The 22,349-nt window shown below is 45.3% G+C and overlaps 1 protein-coding gene across 1 annotated transcript in view; it reads left to right on the top strand.

The window, feature by feature from the left end:
* LOC147689669 (retinol dehydrogenase 12-like) overlaps positions 1-8,966 on the top strand; it is a 191,418-nt gene extending 182,452 nt beyond the window's left edge. Inside the window, exons 6-7 of the mRNA XM_086937131.1 lie at positions 4,118-4,307; positions 8,488-8,966. Of these exons, the coding sequence (XP_086793257.1) occupies positions 4,118-4,307; positions 8,488-8,590 (293 nt within the window). The 3' untranslated portion in view covers positions 8,591-8,966. The remainder of the gene's footprint in view (positions 1-4,117; positions 4,308-8,487) is intronic.
* The last annotated feature ends 13,383 nt before the right edge of the window (positions 8,967-22,349 follow it).

Below are 22,349 nucleotides of genomic sequence, written 5' to 3'. Positions count from 1 at the left end.
TCTGTCTTGGATGGAAGGGGTGGGGCCTAAGTAGCAACGAAGCAGCAGACTAGGAACTCTGTCTTACAGCCATAAGTAGAGTAGTGTCCTTCAGTTTTCCGAAATTTTTTCTTTCATCTTAAGCCCCTGTCCAAGGTGCCACCATGCATTTTGTTTCTTTTGTAGTTTTTTGTAGCAGTGTTATATAGCAGCCCACATATAAGGAGGTGGCACATTCAAGCCTATAATTTACTAAAGCACCAACGAAAATGCAGTTTATGGAGAGAAGAATAAGAAGGATTATTTTTCTCAGGGCTGCTATTGGGAAGAAGATGCAACTGAGAAATTAGTTGGCTTGCAGCGTCAGGCTTAAATTAGGATTCAGTAGGACATTTAAGGTCTAAATTAGGTCGCAACCCTCAAATGGAAGATGGAGTTATTAATATGTGAGACAAAGATGGATGTGTTTAGTTATCTTTGTAAAAGCTGGATCAGTGTATAAGAGATCCTTGGGTTGAAGATATGGGGCAAAGATAAAGAGAGCAAGGAAAAGGAGAATTGTTTAATAAGTATTTTTTTTAAGTATTCTCACCAGAAGGTGACCATAAGAGGTCAGAGATAAGCCGCAGATACCTAATTTAGAGGATGGATGATGGTCCATGTACAAAAGAAAGTTAGTCTGAAAATTGTAAACTTTACACTGGATTATAAACCGAGATCTAACTTATGATATTAAAGGGCTAAAAGATGTGTGCATGGGAGCAAGCAGATAACTGGAGTTCGTGGTTTTCTTTTAAAACCAATAATAACTGATAAAACCTTCCAAACCAAATATTTACTTTTCAGTGCAAACTGGAAAACACAGAATTTTCTGCGCTTAGATTGCCTTGGCGCCCTATATTGTCAAAGCTGTTTAAATGCAAACCAAATCTCTAAGCACTTTTCTAACATACTCAAGGTGGATGGTAAGCTAACCAACATGTCCTTGTAACCATTCCAAGCTTCCTGGTGCTCTAGAACCTACTTCCAACTCCCTGTGCCTGCCATCTTGGGAGCATGGCTCAGTTCCTCCAGATTGAGCTTCTTGTTCTCAGAATTGTGCTGTGATGCATTTAATGGCAAGATATTTAGCTGTTCTTGTTATTTCTGCAAAAGACCAAAAATGCAAAGGAACAGTGAATGTGCGATACTACTGCACAGAGCACAAAGCTAAACTACCTTGCACAGTATAATCCTAACAGGACCACAGTGTAGGAGGCTGATTCCGTATATACTGTCCACCTATGGTGAGACAGTGTGCACTGAGTCTAGGCAACCCTTAGTGAGAGTGTTTAGGTCACTGATAACCAAAGCTCTCAAGAGGTAGCCGTGGAGAGCAGCTAAGGCTTATTCAGGAGGGTGTAAAGTGAGTGCATTTACCACAGTCAGTCAGCAAGCTTTCACACGAGAAAGAACCACACAAGTCTTTACAAAAATACAGTAGTATTTATTATCACAACACTAATAGCTACCTTGGTATATCTCCTACCATGAGATATCAAATACACATCAGAAATACTTTATAAACAGGTAAGTAGCATAGAAAAACACATGAGGCCCTACTGGGGGCCAAACCATTATCTAAGAAAGTATTATGTGAAATAGGTACCAAAACGAGACTCTTACCCAAGGAGGGGGAAGCAGAGAACTACCAAAGGTGGGTGGCTAGGGACCCCAAGGCGCCCAGGTGCAGAGTGGTTACACCGGGTCAAACGTCCATAGGATAACACAGGGTAAGTTGTGGTTAGTATATACTTGTTTCAGGACCCTTCCCAAAGGACCCCAAGGACACCAATTGGATCAGCAGAGGTTGGAGAGCCACCATATCCACGGATATCCTGGGAACTAGGATACCTACACCTGGGAGCCCATGTGCCTAGGGTTGAAGTGGTATTGGAACCGCCCGTTGACCCCAATGGAGGATCTTGGAAGATCGGCAGCTACAGCGACTCGTGGACCAAAACGATGGAATCCAAATGTGGATTCTAGGTGAGAAGTACCTGAAAGCAAAGGGGATAGTATATGGTATCATGCAACTAGCACTGGAATCGGTGTAGTTGCACCAACATGTTTGATACCAAACATGAGCAGGTTCAGAGCAGCCATAATGCAGCTGGACATCTCAGCTTGCCAATGTCCACCACATCCCTTAAAATGTCTGCCCCACACTTACAAAGCCCAGAGAATGGAGTCTGGGGTTTGATGAGGTACCTCTGCTCATGCAGGTGTACCCACACATTTACAACCATGCATCCTGCCCTTGGACTATATGCCCTACCTTAGGGGTGACTTATAGGTTTAAAGTGCAGTGATCGGGATATAAGGAAAATCTTATATCTAAAGTGAAAAGTGCATGCACCATTTCTCGCAGACTGCGATGGCAGCTCTGCATACACAGTTTGCACGGGCTCCCATGGGTGGCATAATACATGCTGCAGCCCAGGGGAGACCCCCTGGTGTACCAATGCCTTGGGTACCTCAGAACTATATACTAGGGACTTACAGTATTACTCCAGTATGCCAACTGTGGAGTGTACAATGTAATTACCATCAAATTTAGAGGAAAGAGCACTGCCACTGGGGTCCTGGTTAGCAGAATCCCAGCAAACTGCAGTCAAAACACACTGACATCAGGCAAAATGTGGGGGTGTCTATGCCCGAAAGATCCAACTTTCCTACACACCGCTGTCCCTGTACTGCTTTTCACTAAACACAGGCCCAAATGTCTGCCAGAAATCAGTGTTTAGCGATTCTCACCGTGAATTCCAAATAAATAAACATGAGATCTATTAGGCACACCAATATACACAGGTATGCTTCATAAAAGTATGCAGCTCTTGATTTCTGTCTTCACACATTTAGCTGGTCACCTCCTAATCCTGCTAGTTGACTTCATCCACATTGTGACCAACAACGTCAGATGGCCAAAGATCTCCTGTAGGTGACGGCGTTTCTTTGCTACGTCAGCTTTTATGCCGTACAGCAGCACAGTTTATTGATATAGCCAACAGTAAGCATATTACTTCCCTTCCCTTGACCAGGGATAGCAGAAAAAAGCCAAAATCGGACAGAAGTAATATAGTTCTTCAGTCATTTCTTTCTTGGTATCTTGAGACAAAGAACAGGAAAACTTAACTCTGACTTTCAATATCGGGGCACTGAGCAACCTATTGCATACCTCAGTGGGGGAGTAAGTGGAAAATCCTCATGTTCTTCAAAACATGATAAGCCATGATGTGAGAGTAATAGCGAAAACTTACCTAAAAATGCACATTTAAGGAAAGAGTTAAAGGAAGTAATGACGAGCAAGGAAGAATTGAAAATAAAAATGAAAGAGGTTCTGAAGGAAATAAAAACGAAATTCTTTCTAAACACTGGAAACCACTATCCCTGTGAATTGTTACTGCAAAAAAATGGTGGTACTGAAAAGCACTGGTTTTATGTGTTTTGAAACACTGAAACAACACGCCAATAGAATTCATAACAAATAAAAACTGAAAACAGGAAAGCCTATGAATAATGTTATTTAGGACATGATAAAATCAAACTTTGAGCCACTTTCCCTCTTAAAAGCTGAAGAAATTTGTGGGAAACACAGAATATGTGGCTTCGAAAAAGAAAAACAAAGATAGTAAAAGGGCAAACAGAAATGGTGGTAGCACACTATAAAACTGCCTGTCACTGGTACAAACTGTTAGGAAAAAACGTGCGTCAAACACTAAACATATTCAAAATTCATGAAAAACTGATCTTGCATTAAAATGAGAACGAAGCGAAAAAAGAAAGCAGGAGGTGTTAGCCGAGGTAGCTAGTGCTAAGATGAGGTTGATTGTTGGGCGCTATATTGCCATTGACAATATCGACCTGCAGTAACATAATTTCCATACATCGCCTACAGGACACCCCGAGGGAAGTATATGATTACTGCTTTTAACTCCATCTACGTTTATACTTTATATGTTACTTGCCACAGATGTAACACTGAGAGGGTCACACACATTGCAGGTTCTTGTGCATACTCTTTAAGAGCCTGGCTTGACACTAAGATATTACAGTTTGAAGCTTTTTCATCAGGGCTTTCTTCTCACTTTCTTTACAGGAACACAAGTTACAGTGAACGCTCTGCATCCTGGGTCTGTTCATTCCGAGCTTGTGAGGCATTCCTTCTGGTTAAGCACAGCCTGGAACCTTTGTTCTTTCTTCCTCAAAACCCCAAAGGAAGGAGCTCAGACCAGCATCCACTGCTCGGTGGCTGAGGAGCTGGATTCGGTCAGCGGGAAATATTTCAGGTCAGTGCCAGAGCCATGATGATGTATAGACCTATACCAGTTCTAAGGCTCCAGTTTATAGAAGTTTGGGTGAATCCCAGTAACAAATATGCTTGTGTAATTTACAAATGCTGCAACTTAAATGGGTGTGTATTATTCTGTACTCTGATGAGTTGCACATTTCTTTTAACCATATCTGTGAGAGTGCGTTGAATCGTGTGTAGGATGCATGCCTATGATGTTCAGTAAATGTCTCCCTGCATGCTTTATTTATGTATTTGTTTGTTTTCTAAAGCATGCTTATACTCCGGTACATAGTGGCCCTGTTCTGGCACAACAAATAATAGAGAATAAAAAGCAAAAATTGGGTTATGAGGGGAAGAACAGAAACCTTTTATTCTTTGTGAAGAGTAAGTGGTGCTTAGTGAAGCAAGAGGAGGCAGAAGGCTGTTCCAAGCTATAGATGAAAGATGCACGATCTTGACCTTACAGCGATGAGAGATACCAGTCAACAAACACACCGGTGGATGACCCTATATATGCTGTACACCGTGCAGTGGAGGTGATGGGGCCTAATCACATGCTGCATATTGTAGTATGTTTAGTAGTAATAAAATAGCGCTGCAACATGTGATCCACAAACCTCCGAGTGTAAATCTCCACCTCTTTTATCTTTTCTATGAGGAGATCCTCACACATGTAAGTTTACCACTTAGGAGTAAATGTGACAGCGACCGGAGGGAGTGGTTGTAAAATGGGAAATACTTTCTACATAAGGGGGTTGAAGGGAGGACTGAGGAGGAGTTAGGGGAGGGGAGTGCACCCACCCACAACAGAGTAAGCCTATTGCTATTCACAAACTGCACTTCAAAAGTTACTACAGCCAAAAAGGACTCATACCGGTAGTAAATGTACTCCAGCTGGAGTATGTCCAGCACCACACGTGGCCTGCCACTGTTCTTATTGAACTCAATCGAGGTAGGGACTTAAAATAAAAGCGCATAGGAAATAATGTCAACTGACATTAAATTAGTTGAACATTTTAAAAATAGATATAAATTTAATTTATATGTGACAGGTGATAATGAGAAAATGGCGTTTGTCTGCTGAGGAATGATGGGTGATATTGGAGGCGGATCTTGGGGTAGAGTTGGGAGGCAGAAAATAAAGGTGGAGCTCATGTTATGCAGGTGTAAAAATAGGTAACTGAACTGTGGCCGGTCAAAATTCAGCAACCGTCCTCCCACCATGTGGCATGGTACCCGTCCCCCACTCCTGCGACAGTGGTCAATTCACAAAGGGCAAAATCAGGCACTTGGTGTTCTTATTCACAGGTACAGCTTTCAGCTCTTGGATGAGCTCTGGTACTGAATTAATTAAATGAAGTTTGTCCAAAACAGTCCCATGAGGGGAGATCTATGAGACATTTTCAAGATAACCACTGACTATCTTTGTAAGCAAAATGATGCTATGTTTGATTCCCTTGGACTAGAGAGATGGCAAGCCAGGAAAGAAAACATATTATTGGAAGCCGGAGAGAGTGGAGGTGTCAAGAGCACTCTGGTGACTCTTGATGGACACAACAGTGCTACAATATATGTAATAAATGGGCGTGGTATTGAGTGAGATGTGTTCAGAGAAAGAGGAGCAACAGATGAGGCTCCTATCAGCAATAGAGCAAATCATCCAACATCACAGAGCAACCTCAGCAGCAAACATTGTTGTATAAATGCCCAAATAGCCACCTGACTGGTATTGTTGAACCCTTGTCACAAACAATTCCAGCAGTCTTTCGGTTGTGGAAGCATGCCACTGCAGGTTTAGTAAAGCAGTCATGTTTGTGACATTTAACGCTTCATTAGAAATAAGGAAACAAAAACCCACAGTCAGTCTCTGCTTCCTGAAGGTTAACATCTAAGTCATGTTCTCCTCGCTCTCCTTTAAAGAGTGTCAGGTTCTGGACGCGTGGAAAACTGCTCAGGTTATTCCCCTAAAAAAAAAAACCAACATTCACATCACTCAGTTTCAGAACCTCCGCCCCATTTCCCTCCTCCCCTTCTGCGCTAAAGTCTTTGAGAAGGTGGGGAATAAGCAGCTCATGAGCTACTTGGAGGAACATTCGCTCCTGCATCCCACTCAATCGGGCTTCAGAGCAGGTCACTCCACTGAGTCAGCCCTACTCTTTTCCACCGAAGGCTTGAGGAGTATCGTGGATGAGGGAGAGACAGCAGCATTGGTTTTATTAGATCTCAGTGCAGCGTTTGACACCGTGCTGCACTCAACGCTGCTGTCTCAGTTGGCAGGCATTGGAGTGAAGGGAATGGCCTTGGCTTGGCTGGAGTCTTTCTTGACCAACAGAAGTTTCCAAATGCATTGCCCCCCCTTTAAATCCTCTCGCAGAAGTGTAGGCCATGGGGTTCCACAGGGCTCGAGTTTGAGCCCCACCTTATTTAACATTTATATGGCTCCCCTGACCTGCATAGTTGAGAGTTTTGGGGTGGGCATTGTCAGCTATGCCGATGCCACACAACTGCTACTGAAGCTCACGCCTGAGTGTAAAGAAGATGCCATCAACTTCTCGAGCTGTTTATCATCGGTATCAGCCTGGATGAACCACAACTGTTTACGCCTCAATGGCGACAAAACCGAGTTGTTGGTAGTTGGGAAATCTGCTTCAGTATGTTCGCATATGTGGTGGCCTATGGAACTGGGCAGTCCCCCTCATCCTGTGGAGTCAGTGCGTAATTTGGGGATAACACTGGACTCAGATCTCTCATATAAAACAGACGTGAATAAAGTCACAGCTAGATGCTTCAGTATACTGAAAGCTCTCCGTAAGATTCTGGATCTTTTGCCAATCGACTCTAGAAAGACCATTGTGCATGCCTTAGTAACCCCCCACCTTGACTTTGGTAATGCTCTTCTCCTAGGGCTGAGCCAAAAAGGATTGCATCAACTTCAATGCGCTCAAAATGCTGCAGCTCGCCTAGTACTTAAACTCCCTCGCAGAGCATCAGGTAAATCAGCTCTATCCAAACTCCACTGGTTACCTATAAGAGAGCGGATTAAATTTAAGTCTCTTTGTTTCGCTCATCGTATTGCTCAGGGCAAAGGTCCGGCCTATCTCCTTAACCTTCTGACAATACACCGCCCCATCACAGACTTGAGATCAGCCGGAAGGATGATGTTCAAACTTCCTAAAATCACCAGAGCCAGGATGGGCGGACGCTCATTCAGATTTTTAGCGGCCAAATGCTGGAACGATCTCCCGCTCGATCTCCGGATGGAGCCTTCCGAAAGAATGTTCCGAAGAAAACTTAAAACCTTTCTTTTCCCCCAGGACTAATCCCGGTGTCATTATAAATCTTTATTTGTCTTCCCCTGTCTCACCTTAGCTTTTTTGTGCAGTATACAGCGCAGGGACACACTGTTTTGGGTAGCCAGGCGCTTAATAAATGGTTTTAATAATTCATAATAATAATGTTGGGATCGTTGTACTCGGTCCCTCTCCCTGTCTCTCTTTAAGAAATAAAAAGTATGTAGCTGATGGTGCCTTCCTGTTCTCCTACATGGCATGCCAATCCAGTTAGTATGGGCAAGTTCCCTTTCCCTGAAGACAGGACTAGGAGTGGCTGTTCCTTGCTTGAGTGGTGGAAGTGTTACAGTGTGGGGTTTAGGTGTGTATCCACATAATCATATACACACAGGGGATCTTTTTGTGGATCTTTGAGAGCCAGAGGGTACTGATCCTTCAAGAGAATACTAAAAACATAGAAGTCAGTCTGTCTATGTGTCAGGAGAAGAGAAGAAAAATAAAGATTGAGTACTATTTAGAAAGGAGGAGGGAATTCCCTTAGGACAAGAACCTTCACTCACCATTAGGTGACATGCTTCATCATGTGGGTTCCCTCCTCACACCGTAGTGTGGGCTACGACTCCCCTAAGGGAGGAGCAGAGGTGTTTTCTCAGAAGATGAGCGTAAAAAATACGGATGTAATTTTTGGACATGGTCCAAAGGGGAGTGTTTTATTTTTCTGGTTGGCCTTATTTTGGAGGGAAATACTCCCAGCTGCTGCCAGTTGTGTCTATTATATTATCTATATTAACATTTAATTTTGAAAAATGCTGCCCATGGTTAGAGATAAATGCATTTGCTCAGTTCTTGTTAAACCTATTCTTCTGCTTGTTTTTCGCTCTCCAGTGATTGCAGCCCGGCCTACGTCGCCTCCCAAGGTCGAAATGATGAGACAGCAAAGAAACTTTGGGACGTCAGCTGCCGTCTCCTGGGAATCCAGTGGGACTAGCCAATCAAAAGAGCTTGCCTGCGGAGGAGGTGTGGACGTCTGACCCAGCATCCAAGAGATGACAATATGCAAACCTAAAAATCTAATTTCCGTTTTAGAATCTTTACCACCATCTTTCTTTCAGCTTAGTGAGCATAAATAAACATGTACCTCACTGGGACCACACATCAGTTTTTAGTGGGTACATTATCATTTGTATTTAATTTCAGACAGTACAATAATGCATATTAAAGATCACTTCCCACTTATTTTTCAACTTTTATATTCTAACTTTACCTGTAATTAACAATTTAAAATTTAGTATTTCATTCTTTAAAAATCCACTTTTCTGCAGTTGGTTGTCTTCCAGTTGAATAAATAAAATATTTTTCTTCTAGAGTTTGCCTTTAATTCTGTAGTCAGTGCCGAGGTGAATCTAGAATTCAGGCTTGTGTCCATTGGCCTGCCTGAAAGGATGGAAATGTGGTTGGAAAACTTCCCAGAACAGATCCCAGACAGGGGGGCAGGAATGTTACGAGGTGCCTGTATTCCCTTGTTGAACCTACTTATTTTATCATACCCGAGGGTTGAAGTTGAAGTTGAAGTGGATGTAATTTAATAATAAACAGCATAGTACCTAATTTTGTTTGGTTAATGATAGTCAGGTGTGTGGTAGCTGGTATTTAAAACCAGGTTGTAATGTTCAGCTGGATGCTAAAAGGTGTTAGCCAGACTGTGGGAAACAAAGTTGCGAGGTAATGTACATAGTTATTTGCAGGAGATGGTTCTCACAGCCTGATTCATCAAGCTGAATAGCGCTCGCAAAGGGCCAGATTCTGAGAATCTGGCCCTTTGCGAGTGCGATTTTTGCATTTGGGATTCATCATCCCAAATGCAAAAATCGGTAATAGCGATATCGCAAATTTGCGATTAATTACATTTAAGGAATCTCTATTTGAGATTCCTTAAATGCAATTCATCATCCATTTTCAAATTGCGAAATCGCAATTTCGGGCCGCTATTTACCGCGAGGTCAAACCTTGTGGTAAATAGCGAAAACTCAGATAAATGCTTTTAAAAGCATTTTTCCGAGTTGCATGTTGCACACACACATGTCCTTTAGACATGTGTGTGCGCAACCCCTGTTTATATTAGCATTTAAGGGGTGCTACAGGGTGTCCTCTGGACACCCCTGGCACCCTTTAAATCGCTATCTTATTTGCGGTTAGCTAATTGCTAATCGCAAATAAGGAATACTCCCCATTCATTCCTATGGGCCTTTTGGCCTATAGGAATGAATGGGGAGTTATTCCTTATTTGCGAATAGCAATTTGCTAATCGCAAATAAGGAATAAGTAGGAATCGCATTTTTTTGGGCTATTCCTACATGAATCCCGTTTTGTGAGCCTGTAATAGCGATTCCTTATGAATCGCTATTAGAGACTCGCAAAACGGGTCTTTCATGAATCAGGTGTCAGTGTTGTCAGTGGAAGATCACTCCTTGGTGGAGAATTAAATTTACATGTCTCCTCATTCTGGACTCGTAGGTATTCATGGCTTCATATTTGCGCCTACACCCTCCTACGAGGGCACAGAGGGGATAAGCACAGTCCATTAGGGCATCTTCCTTTTTGGAGTCAGGTAAAGCCCAGGGCTCTCTACCTCTTCTGACCCCTAGCAATCCCTTTACCTCTCAGATACTCCAGGATTCACCAATTCTATCCTATTTTTACTCCTATTCTCCAATGAAACAAGAGTCTCAACTCCCATTAAATGCTGTGTTTATCTCATGGTGCCCTGAATCATCCTGTCTCACTCCCACCTCAGGCACCTGATAGCGCCCTTGGAGGTCTTCTCACTGCTAGGTGGTGACCATTAGGAACATTTCCTTGCTGCCCTTCTACTGCCTTGCTCCTCTCTCGCCCATGCCTGGCCAATCAGAGCTTACTCCTCTTACTCACCGTGGGCCGCAACCCGTGCTTGACCTACACCTGGCAATGCACCCTCTGGGTCTCCTGACTCGCCTCCTCTTCATATTACCTAGCTTCATTGATCCTCAACCTTCTCCTGCTTGGAGCCATCACCCATGAAGCATCGGATATGCTTATCTTCTTGGGTTGCATCATCACAGTTCAAGGTGTCACTTAGGGTGTGATTCACAAAGGTAATCTTAAACGTTTAGATGTAGTCTTTTTTAGTATTCACAAAACTGCCTTTTAATAGTGCGCTTACGAGTGCAGAGACTCTGCAGCCGGACAGAGAACTCCGCACATGAAAAGCTAGGTCTGTCTTATATTTTTATGCGCAGAGTTTTTCTGCCCTAACTGCGGAGTCTCTGCACTCATAAATGTACTATTAAGTAATTGATGCTGTTTTGTGAATACTGAGGAAGCATACACGTACGCGCATGTGTAAGTTTACATTTGTGAATCAATTCATTTTGGGTTTCTGTCATACACTATTCCAGTGTTTCCACTCCAGATTGGCTCAAAAACATTCATGTTTTAGGTAAACTGCATATCTGCTCTGCATGGATGCCCTAGGACCATGTATGTGCTGTGTGGGCGAACCCTTCTGGGTCAGAGCATCTCCGTACCCAGGTGATCCATGGAGACCCATGTAACGAAGAAGGACGCGAGGGACCGATGCAAGCCTCATGATTGCTATCATTTTAGTAGCATGAAAGTCAATATGGCCTGTGCTTCTGCTTGCACTGGGATTGAACTCAACCTGATGATAGAGAAGCAGCAGAAAGACACCAGAAATGTAGGATCCAATGTCTCTTGTACCTTGCTTGGTGACTATTGAAACAACAGACTTTCAGTCAAATTATACCATAAGTGATATAATATGTAACCTTCATTCAGAATAATATATTGGATATTTTACATCATTCTCCAAATACTCACGGCCAAGTCAAACATGTTTTATGCTCTACAGCAAGAAATGTGAAGGGCTTTTCAAGGTGTATAGTAAATACCGTGAAGTCTCAGAAGTCAGTGAAAGATTGATTTAGATCAGTATGTTTGTATTGCAGTGTGTTTTCATCTGCAGCCTAATATCCAAGCCCAGTCTCACTGACAGAGCTCTGCAAAGTTCTCTGAAGCAGTAATGGATAGAGGTGGTAAGTTTAGCATGGTAAATATGATAACTATGTCCAAACATGATTTTAGCACACCTGAAGTACACCTCAGGATCTCAAGCATGACAGCAAAATACCTCCCACAGAGATAAAATGATGAAACACACTACTGATCATACACAGCAAACTGAGCAGCTGCTTACTCAACCATCCAGAAAGTACTTTGGGGTTCCTTAAAGGGTAGGAAAGTGCCATAAAAATGCTACAATATCATACTTGTCGTGCTGAGCTTATAATGAGATAAACCGACCTACAAGTACCATATTGTAAAGAAAAACAATGATTAGATGAGCTACACAAGTATGGAATGTGTATTCTTCAGTGCTCTCAACCTGTGCGATCTATACTACAATTGTTGTATTCTTGCAGCCTTGTTAACATGGTAAATAAAAGAGAGTGACACATAGACCTCTAGAGGAGTGTTTGAGCGAAATTACTGATTTTTCTGATTAAGACAAAACCACCCAACACGACAAAGAAATTTAAATATGCAGCTTGCACGTGTGTCGAAAAATAATACTACAAATGGGTAAAGTTGAACCATCCGGCACCGTAAAAGTGTGCTTGGTTAGTTAGAGAATGGTAGAGTCAATAAACAGTGATTTTTAGATTAATTTTATAACTAATTCATTATATTTCTAACAAAGGTGTTGTGAAGATGAAACATGAAAGCTTAGCTTTTCTTGAAGAATGACTTCACAACACCTATTGGTGCAAAGCTTTTATGTTACATGTTAGAGGTTAGAAATTGTTAATTTTAGATGCCTAATAATATGTAGATTTTAGATTTATGGAAACGATTTTGAACAGCTGATTTAAAAATCATTTTACACATGGCTATTTTTGAAAATGTAGTAGTAGTCCATAATCACAATTGCGCACTTTTGGGAATTAATCACTGACAAACATTATAGAATGCTTATATATGATATATTTGAGTGCGTTTATAATGCCTTTTAACATAAATTAGGAGTTTTACACTAGTTGAAATGTGAGTTTAAAGATGCATAAATTAACTTTTCTCGTTTGGCTGTGTCTTTCCATGGACTGATGCAATGAACTTTGACACGTTTCCAGGTGTTGCTTATTTGTTCTGATCATGTCACATTCCTTAAAGGACAACCCCAGCACTTTTCCTTAATTCTCTTTTGTGTGGATTCCATGAGAACCTAACCTTTTGACTGTGTCCATGGACAAAGCAACAATGCTGAAGCTTTTTGTCGACAAACCTGTGAGAATGCAATGTACTGCCTTTTCTCATAAATCGTATGGGAAAAGTTCCTGGAGTATCAATTTGAACCTGCTAAACAAAAGAGTGCACAGTGGCAGACAACAACATCGTGATGACAAATATGCACTATGAAGACTATTGGATTTTGGAGGAGTGGGCTCCCCTGCTTCTTCTTTGTTTTTGGCTGCCGGAGAAGTTTTTGGCGATGCTCTTGAGAACTGTGGCCTTTGCCATTGTTCCATCACTTCCTTGACCAGGGGCAGCTAACAACTTAAGAAATTGGAGGAGCACTGCAGGCCGTAAAAGTCACTGATATGTTCCCTTTGTTCTCTCCCAATGACGACAAGCAGGAAAGGAAGGTGGTTTACTTCCTGAATGCGAAACCGACCAATCCTGGAGCTTTGGCCGGCAGATTGGCCGGCAGAGAACAGCTGGCCAATCTGTCATGTGAACTGAGCACTTGAAGCAGTCATCCTGCAATACGCAGGAATCTGTCTGCCCCGCCCTGTAGTGTAGGTCCTATATTCCCAATAGGCTCTGCGCATTGGAATGATATATACTATAGATGTGACGTAGGACTTAAGTCGACTAGGTCGCTATCGAATATATTAGACATAATTGTGAGTGCCAGCTAGCTCAGAGGTCACTAGAAACTTCCTTGAATTCACAAGAAGGGATTAGTTTCTAACAACCGCATAAACATGACAACTTTGTTTCCCCAAGATAAAACGTAACTTCAGAGTCGTGGAAACAATAGATAGATATTTTACTCAGTCAATCGTGCATGCTTCGTTTCATCAGAGGTGCCGAGAAATAGAGAGACGGGCGTTTTCAATAAAAGTATTTATTGAACAGTCTTCTTTCTCATGCAGATGAAATGAACTGCTACAATCGTAATACAGGTTGCAAAGTATAATGCGTACAGTAAGAAGAGTATTATAAAATAATACTGTAAAAGCATTGTATGGTTTCTAAGCCATAGATAAATACATATATATATATTATAAAGCTAAAAAGTACTCAACTGGTGCTTCTAAAATACGCCTACCCCGATGTAACTAACCTAAGTTTAGTACGAGGGAAGAAGTAAGTGCATAGGTTTAGTTTCTTTGCCAAGAATCTATCCAAGATTTCTCTTGGGGAATCAGCTCCGTACCTTGGTGTAGAATGAAGGAGGTCTGGCATCTCTGTCTCTGGACTCGATTTCCCAAAACCCCGCAGGTAGAGTTTGGAAATACTGGCGCTGGATTCTTAGCGAGAGAAAGGACAGCTTCTCTGTCAGTGCGTCAGCTGGAGGGTCCGCTTGCTTCGGCACTTGCTGTAGCGAGCTGCGTCGGGTAAGTAGATAGTCGAACTGCTCCAAACCACCGTGTGTTTGTCAGAGCAAGTGTAGGCATATTTATACCTTGAAGGTGCCTGGATTGACGTAAAGTCAGACATAATAACGTCACCAAAGAACGGTAGTTCTTTGAAAACACCATGATTTCTAGGACAAATCAATATTCAAGAAAGGGGATGTCCCTGACTGCTGAAGCCGAGTTTTCCAAGAAATGTTGTGGCTTTTGGGAACTAGTGGAAGTAGCCATGCCTGTATTAGGACTGCATGGGCTATGTCTAAATATGGGTATGATTTCTATGCCTATATAAGGGTAATGTGAATGATACCTTTATAAGGGCATGAATCTGAAAAATTACAATATTGTCCTAAAACGCTATACAACACCCACTCCACTTTATTATGTTTGACATTACTAAATACTAAGCAAAAACATATCTAAAGCATGTGTTTACAATCCCACCCAAAATACATAAAAAGCATTCGAAATGGTTGTACACGAAAATGAGCATTTGTGCTGAACACATGTAAGAGGCATTATTTTCATTCAAAGCATGTAGTGTGACATTGGAAATAATGCTTATCAGAATGAGTCATGAAATAATATTTATGAAATGGCTCTGAAATACAGAAGAAAGGTCGAGACCATTTCATGACAGAATATAAAAACTGTTTTGGTTATGAACGAGGTCAAATATTGTCTCTTGGAAGTGTTCAAAGAATTCTTGTTCTCTAAGAATAGTTCTACTTTAAGCAGATTACTTTGTACCCAAAAAAAGTTCAATTTGGAAATAGTTAAATCCAAGAAAAATAGAGTTCTAAAGTTAGAAGTTTTGTTTTGAAAAGTGAAGGTCGAATTCAGAGTATATCCGAACGCTGTGTGCCAACTCAAAAAGCACTGTCATTGTTTGGAGAAAACATCACATCTTCTAAGTTTGAAAAGCATTTGTCTTCTACTGTAGGTGAAAGTTGGTCTACCTCGTTAAGCAGATCAATTGTACACAGATGAGAAGCACCACCGTCAGCGTCAGTCGCATTAGCAATGTTCGCAGTAGATGGTACCTGTGTGTCTGTTGTTCCAGGTATCTCACAGTCAGCTGGTTGTGCTGGTGAGACCTCCATGAATGCCGTCATCAGTATTGGTAGCCGTTTGGGACAACACAATGCGTGAGCCGTTACCGAACCAAGCAAAGCGTCAATATCCGTTGGCAGTGCTGATGAAAGTGTTAGACAGATGTCTAGCACGCATTCTTCTCCACATAGCAGGCATCGAAGAACAGGTAAGATGCAATCTTGCCAGATTGGTCTAAATGAAAGAAACCATGTGGTATTCAGATCTCTTAAACGAGCCAAGCCCAAAATTTGGATTATGTGCTCACAACACTTCATTGCCAGGAGAGTGTTCTCGATGGTAATCTGGGCATCGTTGGTGGATTGGCTTCCCATATCGAAGCAGAAGTAGCAAAAATAAAATTCCTGCTGCGAGTCCCAAAACGAGAGGCATTCCGTCAAACACGGAGTGCACTAAGTTTGGAAATATGCCGAGGCCTGCTTCGAAAGATGCTAACAGTCCTGACAAAAATCGTCTTAAATACATGTACAATACCACTGATATCAGACATGTTTAAGATACGACCTAACATTTCTGCAAAATTAATGGGGCAGTTTGTTGATAATAAGGCATGTATCTCTGCAGAGGACCTTGCAACTTGCAGATCATATGTCTCTTTGGACAAGGTCAGTAGCATTGTTTTTTGTAAGAGATTGGCTTTCATTCTGCTTAAAGTATCAATTCGAATAGAAGAGATGTTCAGTGAAGGCCATAGCAGCGACTCCCCATCTGTCTTTCCTTTAGGAAACCATACTTGCATACAAGTGACCCTGGCTGACACACTTACGAGATAGGCAATTCCTGGCATCATTCCACAACAGCTGTGATCATTCAACGGAGCGACCCCTGACCCTCCTGGTAGGTCGCTCCCCCTCCACGCAGCTCCGCCTGTGTGCTCCTGCCACTGCTAAAGACTCACTGTGCCCATTCGTTTTCTTTCTGTGTCACTCGTTTTTCCCCTCCTTTGTACCACGTTTTTCTTTCTGTGCCACTCGTTTTCCCCCTCCTTTGTACCCCGTTTTTCTGCTCTGTGCCACTGTTTTCCCCTCTTTTCTGCCCCGTTTTTCTTCTGTCACTCGTTTTTCCCCCTCCTTTGTGCCCTGTTTCCTCTGCTCTGTGCCACTGTTTCCCCCTTTTTTCTGCCCCGTTTTTCTTTCTGTTCCACTCGTGCTCCCCGCCGCTGTGTCCCCTGCGGCCCCTCCCCCCCAGCCGACTTGCTGCTCTCGCCTCCCAGCTGCTCCTCCCTCCCACCTCCCCATATATGCCGGATGCTGCGCGGTGAGGAAAGCGGCCCCTGACCCTCCTGGAAGGTCGCTTCCCCTCCATGCAGCGCCGCCTGTGTGCCCCTGCTGCCGCTGCTAAAGACTCGCTGGGCCCATCCGTTTTCTTTTCTTTCTGTGACACTCGTTTTTCACCTCCTTTGTGCCCCGTTTTTCTTTCTGTGCCGTTCGTTTTTCCCCCTCCTTTGTGCCCTGTTTTTTCTGCTCTGTGCCAGTTTCCCCCTCTTCTCTGCCCCGTTTTTCTTTCTGTGTCACTCGTTTTTCCCCGTCCTTTGTGCCCCGTTTTTTCTGCTCTGTGCCACTGTTTCCCCCTCTTTTCTGCCCCGTTTTTCTTTCTGTGCCACTCGTTCTCCCCCCCGGTGTGCCCCCAGCAGCCCCGCCCCTCTGCCCACTCCCAGCTCCTGCCTCCAAGCCGCTCCTCCCTACCACCTCTCCATATATGCTGGAAGGTGAAGGCGCGCCTAAGGCAAGCCCGTCCGGGCCTGGACCGCGCCCAGCGCCAGAACCCCTGGCCCCCGCGAACGCCACAACACCAGACTCCAATACGACGCCAGCACCCTCCACGCACTCACCGCCGGCTGAGACCGCAGCTGCTTCCAGGCCGCCCCAAAACGCACCCACAGACCTTTCTCCTGCCGCACCTGCAGCTTCACCTGCGACAGAGCCACCAAACCACCAAGGACCGGACCCAACCACCTCCGCTGCATACTCCTAAACACCCGCTCTGCACGGAGTCGAGCTCTGGGACCTGCTAGACATCTCCACCCCAGACGTTGCCTTCTTGACCGAGACCTGGTGGAACGACTCCTCGGCGCCCGACATCGCCATAGCCATCCCGAAGGGCTACAAATCACCTGCAGGGATCGCACCAATGGAATCGGAGGAGGAATAGCCATCATCCACAAGTCCACCCTCAAGGTCGCCACCCATGCAGACGACACCCTCAACACCGCTGAACACCTGCACTTCCGGATCCACACCGAAACCAACACCACTCTCAGAGGAACACTCATCTACAGACCCCCCCCCCCCAGGCCCTGGGCTCAGTTCAGCGACTCCCTCGCCGACCTCGCCAGCACCCACGCACTCACCTCCACGGACTACATCCTCCTCGGTGACCTGAACTTCCACCTCGAGAACAACAACCACACCAACTCCGCCACCCTGATCAACAACCTCGCCAACCTCGGCCTCAGACACCTTGTCACCGCACCAACCCACGCCGCCGTCCACACGCTGGACCCCGTCTTCTCCAAAGGCACCCATGTCGCCTTCGACCACACCACCGAACTTAACTGGACCAACCACTGCTGCATCCATTTCTCCTTCAAGAAACCGACGATGCACCACCGCACCCAACAGCTGCCTTGCTGCTGCTGGAGCAAAGTCACCGAAGACCAGCTGATCACCACCCTCGCACAGAACTCACCCCCGACCCCACCAACCCAGACGCCGCAGCCCGCAACCTCAGACAGTGGATCGACGACTGCGCCGTCACCCTCGCCCCGCTCAAGAGACCCTCCAACAGCCACACCAGCAAGAGAGCCACCTGGTTCACCGACGAACTCCAGACCTCCAAACGCGCATGCCGGAAACAGGAGAAGATATGGCTCCACAAACGCACACCAAACAACCACGCAGCCCACAAGCACGCCACCCACAGACATCACCACCATATCAGATTAGCCAAGAGATCCTCCTTCAAAGACCGCCTGGATAACAATGCACACAACAGCAAAGAGCTTTTCAGCATTGTAAAGGAACTCTCCAACCCTAGCTCCAACACCAACGACATCCCGCCCTCACAAGAACTGTGCGACTCACTAGCCATCTTCTTCCACCGCAAGATCGCTGACATCCACAACAGCTTCAACACCACGACTGCCCCGACTATGCCAGACTCCAGCTCCCCTGTGAACACCACCAGCGCCAACCGCCTGACCTCCTGGCCCAACGTCAACAACGGCGAGACACCCAAGGTCATGAACTCCATCCACTCGGGATCTCCGTCAGACCCGTGCCCTCACCAGGTATTAAACAAAGCAGATGTAGCCATCGCACCAACTATGGAAGGTCATCAACATCTCCTTTGAAACAGCGACATTCCCGGAAAGCTGGAAGAACGCCGAATTCAACACCCTCCTCAAGAAGCCCAAGATGGACCCCAAGGACCACAAGAACATCCGGCCCATCTCCCTGCTCCTGTTCCCGGCGAAGGTCATCGAGAAAATCATCAACATGCAATTGGCCCGCCACCTTGAAGACAACAACATCTTGGACCCGTCCCAGTCCGGATTCAGACGAAACCACAGCACCGAGACAGCCCTCATCGCCACCACAGACGAGATCAGGCGCCAACTAGACAATGGCGAAACATCAGCCCTCATCCTCCTGGACCTCTCAGCCGCCTTCGACACAGTCTGCCATCACACTCTAAAGACACGCCTCCTAGAAGCCGGAATCCAAGAGAAGGCCCTTGACTGGACATCGTCCTTCCTCTCCGGCAGAACCCAGAGTGTCCACCTCCCACCTTTCCGATCCGAAGCCACCGACATCATCTGCGGCGTCCCCCAGGGTTCATCCCTCAGCCTGACGCTATTCAACATCTACATGGCCCCCCTCCCACAAGTGGCCCGCCATCACGCCCTCAAAATCATCTCCGCCGACGACACCCAGCTCATCCTCTCTCTCACCAAGGACCCACACACCGCCAAAACCAACCTCCACGAGGGAGTGCAGGCCGTCGCCGACTGGATGAGGAGCAGCCGTCTGTAGCTGAACTCAGGCAAGACGGAGGTCCTCATCCTCGGACCCACCCCCTCAGCCTCGGATGACTCCTGGTGGCCGACCACACTGGGAACAGCACCGACACCCACCAACTGTGCACGCAACCTAGGATTCATCCTCGACTCTTCCCTCTCCATGTCTAAGCAGGTCAACGCCGTCTCCTCCTCCTTCTACAACACCCTCCGTATGCTCCGCAGGATCTACAAGTGGATCCCTACCAAAACAAGAAGAACTGTGACACAGGCCCTCGTCAGCAGCTGACTGGACTACGGCAACGCACTCTACACAGGAATCCCAGCCAAACACCTATGATGACTACAACGCATCCAAAACGCCTCCGCCCGACTGATCGTCAGCGTCCCCCGCTGCAGCCACATCACCCCCTAGCTGAGAGACGTACACTGACTCCCCGTCAACAAGAGGATCACCTTCAAGCTCCTCACCCACTCACACAAAGCTCTCCATAACGCCGGACCAGCCTATCTGAACAGCAGACTGAGCTTCTACACCCCCACCCGCCAGCTCCGCTCCGCCAGCCTCGTCCTCGCCGCTGTCCCCTTGTCATGGCCGGGTTTTCTGATTAGATGGGATCAGCCCCTAGGGGCCCCTCCAACCCAGCCAGAACATAACCACATCCCTCCTCAGGACCATCTATCCAGGAACCTAGGTACCTACCTGAGGATGGGGAACTCGCAATATACAAGCTCATATTATTAGAAACACCACTAAATCTATAGGGATACTAAGAATACCTTATAGTCTCGCGGCCACTCAGACCCAGACTAATCTACCCCAGGGCAGATATGACACACAATCCGGTGCGTCTACACATGGGCCTGCAGAACCCAATGCTCTCTTTTCCAAACGGTTTACAATCCGGCAAACCTACACGCCAGTCATCCCCCCTGGCGCTCTCACTTACGCAAGCCACAATCCTGTGGGTATACACGCTGGTAATCCAACCCAACGTTCTCACTAACGCCGCATATCAACGACGACCACATTCCTATGAACACCTTCAGTTATATGTTGGGAAGTCTCTCTCTCTCCTATTCACTAAGGGCTTGCTACTACAATAATATTATGGGATAGCCGAATTACTTAGTGTCAACAATTCCCTAGCTCAAGGGCTCCCTGTTCTCCCTATTTATTCAGACTTACCGGATCAGGGGCAGCATCTGTTCTGGCTGTAACATCTGACTAGGAGGAAAAAGGTTACCTATGCTTTGGAACAGAAGACGCTGTTTACAGGATTATGGGAGGGTGTACTAACTTGGTCCCTTAGTTGCAGGTCTCCTCTCTCCCTAATTATTCACTATTACTTACCTGATCAGGGGTAGCATCTGTTCAAACAGTAATACCTACTAGGAAAGGAGATTACCCTCACTGTATGGGGACAAAGATATACACACTATGTGATTGAGTTATTTCTTGATTTAAGCGCTCCTACTCCCTTCTGATCCATCAGTGGCTCAACGGCAACTGGCTAGAAGCCAGGCTAGCTTTATCATAAAAAAACTCATGCACTGTAGTTATGGGGATGTTTATTGTAACAATAATAAAATACACATATACAAAACTATGGGGTCTCTATAACTAGCAGTAACTTTAACACACCGCTGAAAGAAAAGGATTAGCAATACAAAAGCCTAGGGAATAAAGATAAGATTAAGATGTAAGTGTGATTAGTTCAGACTACCTCACCTATTAGAAGGAAGATTTCTCTCTGCCTCTGGTGGGATTAGGGCTCTCTCTGTCTCTCCCTCCTTCACCACATCATCACGCCTCTGGTTCATTTGCTCCAGCTGACAGCCTTCTTTGATGCTCTCTGCACTGCTCTCTCTCTCTCCTCATCTTCAGCAATCGTCTGCCTTCTTTCTCCATTCAAGAACTGCACTCTATTCTGCAGCTCCAGCAGACATCCTGTTCTCTCTCTCCAAGCTGAACTGAGCTCCAAGCTGAACTGAGCTCCGGGCTGAACTGCACACAAGCTGGAATGAACACAACACTGAACTGAACACTCCTCCTCTCCTGTAGCTCGCTAATATGGAAGCTTGTCCTTTCATGGAAAGTTACGGCCAGTAACCTGCCGCCCACCAAATTCTTGTACCTCCCCGTACCAAGGACACGTTCCCAGCTGGCCAGCCTGAAGTTGTGTCTTCGGAGTGGAGAAAAATACAATCCTTCGATAAGGGCCAGCCTGAGCCGGTTCTCTCCAAGCGAACAACAGCTTTAACTATAAACTTTACCTTTACTCTTGCAAGCCTCTCAGCTTCATCAAGATGGAGTCCCTCTAGTTCTAGGCCTGTAGGCCTGAAAGGGATGAAATACCCCTTAGCTCTGTCAGAATACCTACATAAACCATACCAATGTGTCTAATATAAGCAAGTATGTCAAAGCCAATAGGCAATAGACAGGTTAGAGTCAAGAATAAGGGATCTATCATCATATTAAGCAGCTATCCTCTTCTAGGTCTGGAAGAAAGGGCTTAAAAGGGCCAACACAAGCTAAGAATACCTATCCTAGATGTGAGCAAGATTAAAGTCTATATCACTGCTAAATAGAGCCAAAACCCCTGCCATAACACCCCTGCATCCAACGATCGAACTCCAGTGGCAGATCCTTCTCCTACCTCGCCGCCAAGACCTGGAACACCCTCCCTACCCACCTACGGCAGACCCAAGACCTACTCGCCTTCAGAAGACTCCTCAAGACCTGGCTCTTCGAGCAGTAGCGGCACCCCCCCCCCCCTCCCCTCAGCGCCTTGAGACCCTCACGGGAAAGTAGCATGCTTTACAAGTACTCTGATTGATTGATTGATTGAACATTATGTAGCTCCCATTGGAAAGCTGCCTAAAAATTGGATATATAACCGATGCTGGAGAACCTTCCA

The sequence above is a fragment of the Lissotriton vulgaris genome, chromosome 9 (assembly GCF_964263255.1).
Source record: "Lissotriton vulgaris chromosome 9, aLisVul1.2, whole genome shotgun sequence".
Lineage (NCBI taxonomy): Eukaryota > Metazoa > Chordata > Amphibia > Caudata > Salamandridae > Lissotriton > Lissotriton vulgaris.
The sequence above is the reverse complement of the archived record's forward strand: the minus strand, read 5'-3'. Positions and strand labels throughout refer to the sequence as shown.